General features: G+C 40.2%; 1 protein-coding gene across 2 annotated transcripts; it reads left to right on the forward strand.

Moving 5' to 3' along the window:
- The first annotated feature begins 278 nt into the window (after positions 1–278).
- On the forward strand, positions 279–12,084 carry tm6sf2b (transmembrane 6 superfamily member 2b). Of its 2 annotated transcripts, XM_061684151.1 has the most exons (11): positions 279–329; positions 455–601; positions 4,068–4,171; positions 7,900–7,997; positions 8,096–8,199; positions 8,709–8,791; positions 8,889–9,013; positions 9,088–9,189; positions 9,903–9,995; positions 11,648–11,767; positions 11,843–12,084. In XM_061684151.1, the coding sequence occupies exons 2-11, from the start codon at positions 522–524 to the stop codon at positions 12,077–12,079; spliced, it is 1,146 nt and encodes a 381-aa protein (XP_061540135.1). In that variant the 5' UTR covers positions 279–329; positions 455–521; the 3' UTR covers positions 12,080–12,084. The 2 variants fall into 2 exon arrangements, with proteins under 2 accessions (XP_061540135.1, XP_061540136.1); XM_061684152.1 differs by lacking the exon at positions 279–329 and having other exon boundaries at positions 407–601.
- Positions 12,085–13,452: the final 1,368 nt, after the last annotated feature.

Genomic DNA, 13,452 nt, shown 5'->3' on the forward strand with positions numbered 1-13,452 from the left:
AAAATATACATTTCCTGTTTATTGTTATCATCTCATTTTCTCGTCTTTGCCATCATCATACCCTTCTGTGGTGGTATTACATAAAAAAGCCAAAGAAAACTCAAATTACTTTAAGAGTGATTCCGGTTTTGGTTGAATGTTCCACTGTAAGAACTACAGTATATACAGCAGTAAGCCTTTTTGCTGATACGACCTTTGCAAATCTCTGACCTGATCAACATTGCACAAATTTTCTCTCCCAAAGCCTCTTTGTCTTCTTTTTTTTTCTCTCCAGTAAAGGCCAAGCCACCCTGAAGTTTCATTAATCCTCAACCGAAAGCAGCCACGCGGTAAGACCCTACATGGCTTAACTCATTTTAATATTCTCCATTGTATTTGTTCTTTAAATACACGTGAATGGCTTGCAGTTTTTGTCAAATTGGTCAACTGTTTTTTTTCTATCGACTTTACACAGTGCATTTCCACACCACTGGGGGTTCCGCCTGGAAGTCGGGACCACACGGCTTTTTGAACCCGAAGCAATGGAGACGTTTGTCTTTTTGTTTTCCTTTTCCGCCCTCGGCATTCTGTTCTGCATGAACGCCATTTCCGTGCTCCAAGCGTAAGTCAACTCATGACCTTTATTGATTTCCCGCCTGTGATTGGCACAAGGTGTTTTTTCTATTGTCGAACAATCACCATTAAAGGTTACTACTGTTACTAAATGTTCTTGCCAATATTTACAGTTTGAATTTTCACAGTTGAAAGCCGCAAAAAGTGGTACAATTTGGAGTTCAGGCCTCAAAAATCAATCCAAATTTGGAGTGGTTGTTTGTCTATATGTGCCCTGCGATTGGCTGGCGACCGGTTCAGGGTGTAACCCCGCCTCTCACCCAGAGTCAGCTGAGATAGGCGCCAGTACACCCATGACCCGAGTGAGGATATGCGGTTCGTAAAATGGATGGATGGATGATACTTAGGCAGTTATTCTTTTTTGTACCACTAAAAGGACCCAGCGTATCACTAGTGGTACTAGTACCACACTTTTAGAATCACTGCAATACATTAATATTATTCCAGCAATACTTATAAAATGCCACTTGGTGACAATATCAGTCAGTAATCACCTTATAGTTCTCTCTGTATTAGTGTCTGTCAGTCACCTTCAAAGGATCAGTAGTTTGTTTTGGTTTGACTTTATTATTATTTAATTAATTCATTCCTAAAGACTTCAAGACACATTTCATGTAGCTGTAAGTGTAATTGCTAAGGACTGACATGCAAAGGGACAGAGAGGCTTGCCAACAAAAGACGTTTCCTCTTTGCCGACCTCAAAGGAAGAGTAGTTTTACTTTATTTTAAATTTATTTAGTTTCACAATACACTGAAAAAAAGAGTCCTTTGTATTTACTTAATATGAACCATGTACACCGGTTGCACATGATTGAAAAGGAGTAAAGTGATGTAATTTACTCCGCTTCTGCTAAAAATTACATCATTTCACCACATTTAATTGTGTCCAACCGATGTACTTGTTCAAATTAAGTAAAGTCAAAGTGCTCTCTTTTTTTTCAGTGTACTGTGGGGAACTTACTTTTACACTTGTACGACAGTTAAGAATGTTAAAATTTGACTTAAAACATTGCCTGTACATTTAATATAGGATTTATGATTAAGTTTGGAACTAATTAATTGGTTAAGTCCATTCTCAGAATTGGATTGTGTTTATAGTTTGAATGTTGCACAGTATTATGTGAAGGTACAGCAATACTTAGTGAAAGTATGTTTTACTTCCACTAGAGGACACTTTGAGATAAAAACTGAAGTTCTCTCTGGTCTGGAAGACCAACTTTACATCAAGGGTAGGCAAAACCTTCGTGCTCACGAGCCACATTTGATTTTTAAAACCGATAGACAGATAGGCCAGATCATTTGTAAACGAGGTAAAATGTGGATGTAAAATAGTTTACCTTAATAATCAAATATTAATTGATTGTAATTAAAAAACATTAAACAATCAATTTAATTTCATCAATTAGTCTATTACTTCATTAAAAATATATACAAAAATAAATATACATGTAAAATAGCTTTTTAAACCAATATTTGTTTTGTATTATTTACAATTAAAAATTATGTATTGGGACAAATGAATAAAAAAGAATTACATAAATACATATTAATGACCAATTTTAGGGAAAACCTGCATAATTCTTCATGCAACGACTATTATAGGAATGTCATAATGTATCAGGGGTGGCCAAAGTTGGCCCGAGGGCCATAAACGGTTCACCCTGTTCTTAAATAAATCCAGAACACTGAGCCTTTACATTATCCTGTAATAGTAGAGTTTGGTAACATTTGTTTCATTAATTTAGCTGCCCCCCTTCCCCCCACCACCAAATTGGCTAATTAAAACGTACAGGGTGACCCAAAATTTACAATACACTTACTTTTTTTCTATTTCCTTTCAGGTATCATTTGAAAAGACCTGAGGCTATCACAATTAGGCTTTGGAGCTTTTGTAAGCATATTCTATTCCCTGGCCCATTGCTCACCTATAGACATCGGAGCAACATTGCAAAATTGCCGCCGTGCAAGAAGTTTTTCTGTCCCTGTCTCCAGTTCAGCACTAGTTTGAGAAGCTTTATGGCCGTGACATAACTCCAACACGTATTACAATTTATGCTATCCATGGCAAGTTTCTCAAAACAGGATTTGTTTTTTTAAGTGGAAGGCCTGCTACTACCACCAATGATAAAGGCACTGCACTTCTAGTGCAGACATTGGTGCAAAGCCAAAAGTCTATCCGTATGGCTTTACTGGAACTCAGCATATACAAAAGTTCCATTCAGGGGATGTTTCGGAGAAGGATAAAGCTTTACCTAGACCAACTTCAGATTGTTCAAAGGCCTAAAGTATAACATTCTATGCATTGTGGGCATAAATGTTCAGCTCTTCACAGTATTTGTAATGTTGTACCGGAAGATATTGTAGGGACCGATGCAGTTAGTCATAGCTTGCTAGGCTTCCTATCGCCCCCCAACCCCCCGACCCCCCTCAGCTGATTGATTAGGCCCTTTATAAATCAAGTGTGCTTTAACAAGCGGCACACAGCGTTATACTGTACCGTAGCAGCGTGTAGCAGGCTCACATCAAAAGATGAATGCTGCAGAATTTAACGAGTTAGAGACTGTGGTGGATGTGAAAGTGCGACAAGGGTCAGCGTAATGTGAATCGGATGTTTTTTTTAGAGAACTTATATAATGGAAAAGTTAGACTTTTTCCTTGAACTTTTTCCTGCTCTCACTCAGCAACAACATTCTAACACTCATTTCATACATATTTCTGCTTTAGCTGTATTGTATTGAGCAGCCAGAATGGAGTCATAATTTAATCTTTCCTACATTTCAATAAGTCCAATTTCATCATAAAAAGCCAAAGAAACAACAAAACACACTTGTAGAGTTAATCCTTTATATGCTTAATTAGCTGTAGTTTTTCTATGAGGCAAAAGTCAACTATCCCAACAACATTCCACTCCTTTTTTTTTTTTTTAATTATTGACATATTCCCACTTTTACAATATTGTACTTAGCAACCAGGAAGGATACTGTACATGTGTATACTACTTTCCTACATTGCAATACATCCCATTTCCTGTTCCATGGTCCTCATCACATTTTCCCTCTTTCCCCTAATCGGTACCATTCTGTGGTGGAATCATGAAAAAAGTCAAAGAAAAACCAAACACACTTCTCAGGGCTTAGCCAAAGTGGTTAAACCGTATCAAAATCTCCTCGCCACATTTGTGTGTAGTTAGCCACAATATCACATGTGTTTATGTGGCTAAACCTTTAGCCACAGTTAGCTGGACCTAGTCACTGAGAAGCCAATTAGCTTTTAAAAATGTGTGCCCAATTAAAACTACTTAATCAGTTTGTGAGCTTGTTCTGGCATGAAATGAAACCTCTCTCTTTTCCATTTTGTTTCCCATGTTACAGTACTGTATATGGCACACAGGCAAGTTCCTCACCCCTGTTTTGCTGTGTTCTAATGATAAAGCATAAATGTTTTTGTTTCTACAGGCCATATGTGATCCTGGTGATTGGCATTGCCGTACTGATTCTGGTCTTCGTCTTCTACCTCCTCGTGACTCGTGGCAATCCACCCAAAGATGCCTTGTTCTTTGGTAATCTCGCTGTCGATTATTTCTTCCACATTATTTCTTGCTTCAATTGCAAATGCGTTTGACTGCAGAAGTTAATTAAATCCTCCGCAATGAGTTTGGGTCAAGCTCCGACGCCTGGAGGAGAAAAAAAAAGACAAAAAAAAAACAAAAACAGAAAAAGTAAAGTATTTCCAACTTTCGCAACTTTGTGTGAAACCAACTAATTGCATTGTGTGTGATTTCAGCTGATAGGCTGAAAGCTGCTTACGCTCATCTGGCTCCAACAGCTTAGCCCGACTGTTCTGTGACACGACTGACAAAAAAATTTAGAGCAGGGGTGGGCAACGTTTTGTGCTCAAAGGCCACGTCATTTGTAGATGAGGTAAAAGACAAAAAAAAAAAAAAGAATTTAAAATGTTATCGAATAAAATAAAATAAAAATGATTGTGGTAAATGTAAAAGTAAAAGTTTGAAACATTTAAAAAAAATCTAATACAAATTAATAGAATGTATACGAGAAAAGGATTAAACATTTTATTTTGTTGTATTCTGAACTTTGTTGTACTTAACTTTGAAAATGAACCACCCCCATTACACTTTATGGACAAAAGTAGCAAAAGTGAAAATGTCAGAAAATATGGCTCATCATCTCTGTTTATCCCAGGGTGTTTGATGGGCTTTAGGTCAGGTTTTTTCTCTATATCTGTAATGACATTTCTAGCTCTTTCTAGAAATTAAAAAGGGCCGAAAGCGATGTTGTGTCAGAGCCTCCCAGTAATAATAGAGGCAAAGCCGAAACAGGTTCTCAGTTGTGATAGGGAGCCATAATCCCCATATCGTAGCTGTCTGATTGCTTGAGATAAACTGGTTTGCCACGAGGATTACGGTGACGGTTGTACACCCGGACGATGATATGTGTGTTTTTGTGTTGCAACCTGTATGACCCGAGGAGGATGTGTTACAGCACCAAAACACAATATCTCAGACTGACAATGACTCATGCAGATGAGGCTCAGCTACTGTTTTATGCATATATACTGTATTCTGTTTCTAAATGATTTAAAACAAAAAACCTTTATAAAGGTACACTTATTTGGAACGTGAAACATCATCATCATCTGTTGCCTGTCTGTCTATCTATCTAAATACCTAAGATCTATGCTCTTGCTCGCTTGTTCGAGAATTAAAGGTTCACTAGCTAGCTATTTAGATGATAAGGTAGAAGTCCTATGCTCTAGCTACTATTCAACGATTTTGAGATTCAATTATTTAAAGGGCTATTTAGCCAGCTACATCCCAAGGTAGAGGTTTTATGATCTAGTTAATTATCGATCTTCCAAGTTAGTTAGCTAGTGAATTAGTTGTTAAGAGGGTTCGTCAGCTAGCTAGATGCTAAGGTACAACTTTGATGATCTATAATGGTTAGGTAGCTAGCAAAATAGAGAGTCAGAAAATTTACATATCTATCTATCTATCTGTTCGTCCGCCTGCCTGCCTATCCATCCATCCATCCGGCATAGGTAAATGGCGGAACCCTATAGCAGGAAGCCGGGACAAAGCACCCGTAAGAACTTTAAACATCTACAGCGTCTTTTGTTTTACACAATATGTCTTTTAAGAGATACCAAAGATGACAACATCTGATGTTTAGACTTCATTCGTGTTTACATACTGTATCTCATATTTGTATAAATAAATTACATACATGTATGTAACTTTTGCACCAATCATAAAGAAAAACTAAATGTTACCAAGTTTGGCCTCCAACAATCATGGCATCAACCCATAGTTGTGCTCGCTATCCCAACTTTATCTGAAAACTTTTCAAGTCCAGAAAAACTCCCCGTGTCCATTGTATTTATAGACTATGGAGGAGTCGTACTTTTGATCTGCTGTGTGTGGAAGCGCTTCACCAACACACCCGCGCGCACACACACACACACACACACACACATGCATACATAGGGCGGGTCTCAAACCACACATCTTGATTATGCTTCATGCGTCCCTGCTAATTTCTGTGCAACTCAGACACAGGACGCACATCAAATGAGATCCCTGCGTGTGCAAACAAAGCAAAACAAACAAACAAAAAAACAGACAAATAAATCAATGTGTTGCCATTATGAGGTGTTGTGTGCAGATCTTTAAGGGGAAAAAAAGAATTGATTCCATTTTGGAATGCTGTAACATAAATTATGGAAAAAGTGAAGCTCTGTGAATAGTTTCTGGATGCACTGTACATTATGTACAGAACATGACCTGATGACTGATGACACCATAATATCCACAGTAACGCGTCATTATCTAGCAACCCTCTAGGTTCTGTATTCCTACTTTTTGAGGACAGTGCTTATTAATATTTCATCAATTGCCAGTCATTCCAGATTTGTCCCTAGCTCTTTCAAGAGTAGCAGAGGAGACTTTTTGTGTAACGCATTGTAAAGTGGGGAAAGTGCAACCCATTTGTCATGTTGTGACACGTTGGGAAATTGCTTTCATGCAGAGGGAGGCATTACGCTTATTCTAGGCCACGGAATGAAACCGACGGTTGGCTCCTATTCTGGGGAAGAAAAAAAAAGAATCTGTTCATAAAAGATTATTTAACGGCCTTTCTTTCAACTTGCTCCATATGAGACTAAAGAAGAACCCTGTGGCCTTTCGGCTGAGGCGAGCTCCTTAGAATGTTTTGTTTACCGTACTCCTGATGCAAACACGCCTCCAACCCTGTCTCTGCACTCAAGGCTTAATTTATAATGAACACCTTTGTATCATGCATTCATTAGCTTCTCGGAGATGATGACTAGCCGCAAGGATCGCAGTTTAACACACAGTACAATAAAACGCCTTTAAGCTCGTCAAATGTGTATGAACGGCAGCACAGTCGTCTAATGGTTAGAACACCTGCTTCCCAGTTCAGAGGTTGCAGGTTTGAATCTCGCCTCAGGCCTTCCTGTTTGGAGTTCACATGTTCTCCTGTCCTTGCATTTGTTATGTCCGGGTACTGTGTCTTCATCCCACTTTAGAATGTCATTTTAGAATGTCGGAGGAAGTAGGTCTGGTGTTACTTACAGTATAAAGTATGTGTTGGACAAATGCTTTCAACACAACAAGGTGGGACAAGTGAGTGTCAGGTGTTAACGTTATGGCTAGGACACTACCTCAGAAGGTGAAAGGTTAATAGAACAACAACAAAAAACTGGTAGTAATAGTGTCATGAACGGAACAGAGGATAGGACCCAAAAATGCACGACTCCAAAACAAATGGACAGTTTAAAAAAAGAGCGGTTTAATATACAGGCAGAGGTCGGTACACAGGCAGGCAATCCAAAAAAGGCTACAGTATCCAAAAACGTGAGGCAAAAAGGCGAGGTCGATAATCGGTCTGTAACGTGGAAACAAGGAATGCTGGCACACGACGACAACGGACAACGAACCGACGACGAGAAGGAATGAGACACGAGGTTAAATGCAAGGGGTAATTAGGGTGAACGAGGCACAGGTGGTGAAGATGCTCTCAGGAGCAGATGTGTACGAGACGGGGGGCGGGGGGGGAAACAACAACCGGAACACACACCCATAACAAATAGAGGCGAAAGCAGTATAGTAGTAACTTACTGGGAGAAACAAAAACCACAAACACATCCAACAGAGCAGAATCCCAAAAATGTAGTGAGACAGAATGCACCACATCAAATGCGATTTTAATGGCTCATACTGCACGAGGAGACTTTTACCATCTTTTGCAGTTTTCGCGGAATTTTCCTTCACGTGTGTCATCGACCTGACCAGCGCCTTGGAGTACGATGGAATCATCTCCGGCTTTATGGAGTTCTATCGTAAGACGGTAGGTCTCTCTGGTGTCTTCATGACACAAAGAACACAGATACGGTATATGAAAAATAAATACAATCGAGAATATGTGCTCCTACGTGTGCATTGCAGGGCGAGCCTTACCTGGGCACGGCCTATGCCATCATGATGTGCTACTGGGACGGAATAGCTCATTTTATCATGTACCTCATAATGATCGGGAAGATCATGGACAGGTGGGTGTCACGTGGGAGTGGAAATGGTCTCACACAAACACCTTCCTGTTGTGGGAATTAAACTTCAAATTGTGTTGAAAAATATGTTGTGTATCCATTTTGGCAGCACGTAGACGAATGGTTATCACATCTGCCTCACACATCCAAGGTTCAGGATTCGAATCTCTGGCCTTCCTGTGTGGAGTTTGCATGTCCTCCCAATGCTTGTATGGGTTTTCTGCAGATACTGGGCTTCGTCCAACATTCCCAAAACAATGCATGTTAGGTTCATTGAAGACGCTAAACTTTCCATAGGTGCAAATGTGAGTGTGAATGCTTGTTCGTCTATATGTGCCCTGTGATGGCTGACAATCAGTCCAGGGAGTACCACTCCAGCTCCAGATGATTTGGGATAAAAATGAATAAACTGAATAAACTTGTATCTCAAGGCACCACTGAATATAGTTAACGTTTTATTTTCATGGAGTGTCCTGTAAGTGGCATCACCTGTCTTGTGTGTGGTCTCTCAGAAAAGGGTACCGCACACTGGGCCTGTTCTGGGCCGGCTCCCTGTGCGCCAACATGAGCGTGTTCATCACTGGCATTGTGGCAGGTGAGCTTCAGCCCGCACTCCCTAAATGACACATCTTTGGTCAGACCAGACATCCCCACTGTCATGTACCGTCAACATCTTTGTTATCTCCTGGCAGGGAAATATGGCGCAGAGATCCGTCCGGCCTTCTGGCTCAACTTCCTCTTCCTGCTGATGCCTGCGTGGGCAGCGGTCACACTGTTCACTCGGCCCAAGGACAGGCCGTTGATTGGTGGATATAATGTCAGTGAGGGGAAGTGACGGCTCCTGAGAACTGTCACCCGTAGTGAGTCGTGCCACTTTGCATCCATCTGTAGGCTCAGCACGCTCAGAGCATGAAGCTCATCTGGCGTCCAATGGATCTAATGCTGGTGCTTCTCCTGCTGGCTGCCATGGCCTTCACTGTCCTCCGAGGCCTGGTGAGAGAAGTGGCAAAAGTACTCACACTCTGTACTTACAGAAAAGTACAAAAACCTGTGTAAGACTGTGATAAAAGTAGAGGTATAGCTTATGCTCATACTTAGGAGAATTAAAAAAATAATAATAATCATTGGACACGCTATCAAAACAAGTTCTCATAGCTTAGCTAACATTGTGAACTGATTAAAAAAAAAAAAAAGCTAAAATAGCTCAAGATAATCACTCCAAAAACACCTTAAATTTGTTTTTTGAGATTGTGACACAATGCATTCACCTCAAAACACTCTTTTAGTCGACAGCATCTAACAGTTCTCCTAAATAAGGCCATGGGGGTGGAATATTTTGCTTTTGCTGGTGAATCTGCTGCATCACTGTCATGAATGCTCCCTGGGTCACGTTCCTCCATGTCGCAGCTGTTCCTGTTATTTCCAACCTTATAAGTCCCCAATATAGTAATAATAATAATAATAAACAGTGTACCTTGTTCCAGAATAATAAAAAAAAAAAGGTACAGTCCTATCATGTTCATCATTCTCTTGCTAACAAACATGGACCAACAAAATCAAATATGGCACTCCACATTTTAACTTACGCTGTTTCCCACCTACCAGGAAGTGGTCTGCTAACTGATAAACGATTCAGCACTCTACGATTTTTCTTTTGTGCCTTTCGTTTATGCATTCATTTCTATTGTTCTCCCCCTCCACTGTAGGTGGCGCTAGACTCCCCACTTGCAGCGTGTTCCTTCTACGTGAAGCACTACGAGCCCTATTTGCGGGATCCGGTGGGGTATCCCAGGGTGATGGTGAGTTGTTCTATTTACTCAACTAAATTACATGATTAATGGCTATTTGAACTCAAACAGTGCAGCAACATATGTAGGCAGAAAATATAACAATCATCACAGGCATATTCTTTATCCTCTCTGAAAATAATTACAATAACTGCAGCTTACTGATGTAGATATATGTAAATATCCATTTGTCTGTATTATACTGCCCCCAGGTGGCCAAGGCGTGCACACCAGAAGGAGAAGCACAATATCCATTGAATTGTAGCAAAAACGTTTGATTCTATACATTCTATTTAATTATGTAATCTTATATGTTTTAATAACATTTGAAAGAGTGATATTTTTCCTATTAAAAAACATGTTACGAAACCAATTTTTCTTGGGGGGAGGGGGACTGGAATGGATTAATGGCATTTCAATTCATTTGAATTGGGAAAGATGATTTTAGATACAAGTGTTTTGAGCTACGAACATGTTCATGGAACGAATTTAATTCGTCTCTCAAGGCACCGCTGTCTTCTTGTTCTGCCCAACCGTTCTGTGTCAGCAACACACAGTAGGAGAGCATGATTGCATGAATATACCCCATAATGTACTTTTTCAAACACAAGTGCCCTTATCTGTTTTCCGCTCCATTGATTAAAAAAGCCCTTTTATCATTACGTATACAATTCACGCATCTGTGTATGCACTGGGTCTTTGCTTTGTTTCACACAGATAAGCCTTTATTTATGCGACCCTCTACCCTTTTGATTTCTTCGCAGTGACCCGTTGTGCTCGTGGCTTGTGTGCATGTGTGACAAAAGGTTATCGAAATTGTTTGTCCACACACACACGATAGCGAGTCATTGATCAGATGCTGCGTACGCATGCTGAGAGCTTGATAAGCCAATGCTTCACACAGAAGCCCCCCCAGCATCACAGCGGGCCGGGGAAAGAAGTATGTGCGGCATACGTACGTGTAGCTGCAAAGGAGTCAAACACAAGCTGTTTTGTGACGCTGGTTGAATTCTAAGTTGGTCGATTTTCAAAAGATTTTTTTGTCTTGAGTTGAAAGCAGAAATTTGAGTTAGGAGCGCTAGATGGTAGCAGCGAAATTCACAAGCAGCATATACAACAATACTCACAGCCTTACATTCTTTATCCTCTGCAAAGCCCGAATTATATTACTGCAGTTTAGGTGTGACCAAAGGTCATCTGTGTTATATCATCACATCTACATGTATGCATTATACTGCCCCCTGATGGGAAATGTGCACATACATACCAGGACACATACAGTATAAGGACCATACCAGAAGGAGGGCATGAAATCATGATGCACAAACTTTATTAAATAAAATAATACTACTTCTCTTATTGAAAAGACATTACAAAAATGGAACCGATGACATTTTCATTCATTTCAATGAGGAAAAATGATTTGCGAGACAAGTGTTTTTGAAGTGAATTAATTTGTTTCGGGCTCAAACTGTCACCCTCATCAAACCTTTATCAACTGTACACGTCACATTTTCACAGTCTTAACTGTAATGCAAGAGAATTTAATGACGATACAATAAAACTACAAAAAAATCTACTCACAAATTTTTTTCTGTGTGATCTGTGTTACTTTCATCATGTTTTTCGATGATTTTCGCTATTATCCCTGTTTGCTTTCATAGATGCTGCACATGTTCTTCTACGGACTACCGCTGCTGGCAGCATTTGTTTACGGTCTCCTCAAGCCAGGCTGCACGTGGATGCCTGACTGGACTGTGTTTTATTCAGGAGCAATGATCCAGGTACGACTACACACGCAGTAAGGTCACCCTGATGAAGTGAACTGAGCTGTACCGTCTGTTGGTTTCTCTCCACAGTGCCAGTGGGCTCACATCGGGGGGTACATCCACCCTCACACAAAAGCCCCATTTCGTATCCCGAGCGATGTGTTCTGGCCCGTGCTGGCAGCCAATCTGCTGTATGCCGTCACCCCCCTCCTGGTGGTTTTGCGTGTGCGCAGTAACCCTTATTTCTTCCTGAGGGTCGCCCCCTTCCCCGGGCAAACCGGCCTGCCGAATAGCGAGGAAAAAGATACCAAGTACAAAAACAAATAACTCAAATATGGGACAGCTTGACTTGAATACCAAAATAAATAACCTACATATCTCATGACTTGGCTTTAATAAATGCTTTATTTTATATTATTGTGTCAGCTAACTACAAATCAATTACTTAGCTAGCTAACTAACGAACTACCTAACTAAACTGCTAGATCACAGTTTTGTGTTAGACGTGATAAGGCAAATAGTTAAGGAATTTATAGGATTTTGGGGTGGCCCGCAGTCCTGTATCCCACGAGAATAGATTTTCGATTGCACTGAGCAACAGCTGAATACCATCTCCACATTCAGAACCAAAATAAGAGCAATCTGTAGTAAGCTGACACATTTTAAAGCACTTACTCATAGGTTCAATAATGTGATGTTTACAAATTGAAACTTGACACAAAGCAGAAAGTGGAGGAAACCATCTTTTGTTTCTGAAATGGAATTAAGTTTAATCACTGTGATGGAGAAACTTTATTACTATTTTTGTCTTTGCATATCGAGGAAAGCTCTAGAGAGGTGTCAGTGGTGTCCAAACTATCTGCGGCCCTACACATAGATCCTTCGTCACAGTTAAACAAAAAACATTTACATGCAAAACACGAAAAAATATAATTTTTGTTGTTTTTATTTTGAGCAAAAGACAAAAAAATTTGGAACTTTTTTGTTGGACACCGATGACTTGCAAGAGCCTTGATACGCATCACAATACCAGCCAATGGCTCGCTACAAAAGAGGCCATTTCCCACTCAGTTGTGCCTTTTGTCTCATCCAGTGTGTGTGCACATTTCATCCTTTCCTTTATATTTCCTCTCCTCGCCCCACTCTTTGTGTGGGCGGCTTGCTTAATGATTTCATCATCGCCTTTTGAAAAATGCATCAAACGAGCGACAGTGGATCTCTGGATGTCTTTGTGTGTGCAAACAAACAAACACGCTCAATTGACCAGCAAGCGGAGAGGAAAATGTTACATTTGTGTGTTTGAGCCTTTCACACTGTGAGCACTTCGGATTGTCAGTATGAAAGGCATTAGGCTGAAGAAAGAGAAGATTATGACCACAACCTGAAATGAGATTGACAAAGGTTTTTTTTCACAAGGACGACACTGTGCCTCAAGTTCACAGTTCTTAAGAGTGATAAGAGAAATTTCGGTTGCATGAGGCCTTTATAAACAAATCCATCCTGGACTTTCACATTAATATTACAACATGGAACAGGTGGCGGTGCATGATTGCTGGAGGCCATCTCATTTGTTGGATGCAGAAAGGGAACATGGCCAGGCTGATGACTAAGTGGGAGAGAAACCAAAATAAACTATTTGCGTAGCCCAAACTTCCCACACCAAACTCATAGCACTTAACCAAACCCCTACCACTCAGCCT

The sequence above is a fragment of the Phycodurus eques genome, chromosome 8, assembly GCF_024500275.1.
Source record: "Phycodurus eques isolate BA_2022a chromosome 8, UOR_Pequ_1.1, whole genome shotgun sequence".
Lineage (NCBI taxonomy): Eukaryota > Metazoa > Chordata > Actinopteri > Syngnathiformes > Syngnathidae > Phycodurus > Phycodurus eques.

Excerpts from the sequence above, each read along its gene's own strand:
- tm6sf2b (XM_061684151.1), top strand. The coding sequence starts at position 522 with ATGGAGACGTTTGTCTTTTTGTTTTCCTTTTCCGCCCTCGGCATTCTG. Across the intron at positions 9,014-9,087 it reads CGTTGATTGGTGGATATAAT|GCTCAGCACGCTCAGAGCAT; the intron begins GTCAGTGAGGGG and ends ATCCATCTGTAG. Across the intron at positions 9,996-11,647 it reads TGGGGTATCCCAGGGTGATG|ATGCTGCACATGTTCTTCTA; the intron begins GTGAGTTGTTCT and ends TTGCTTTCATAG.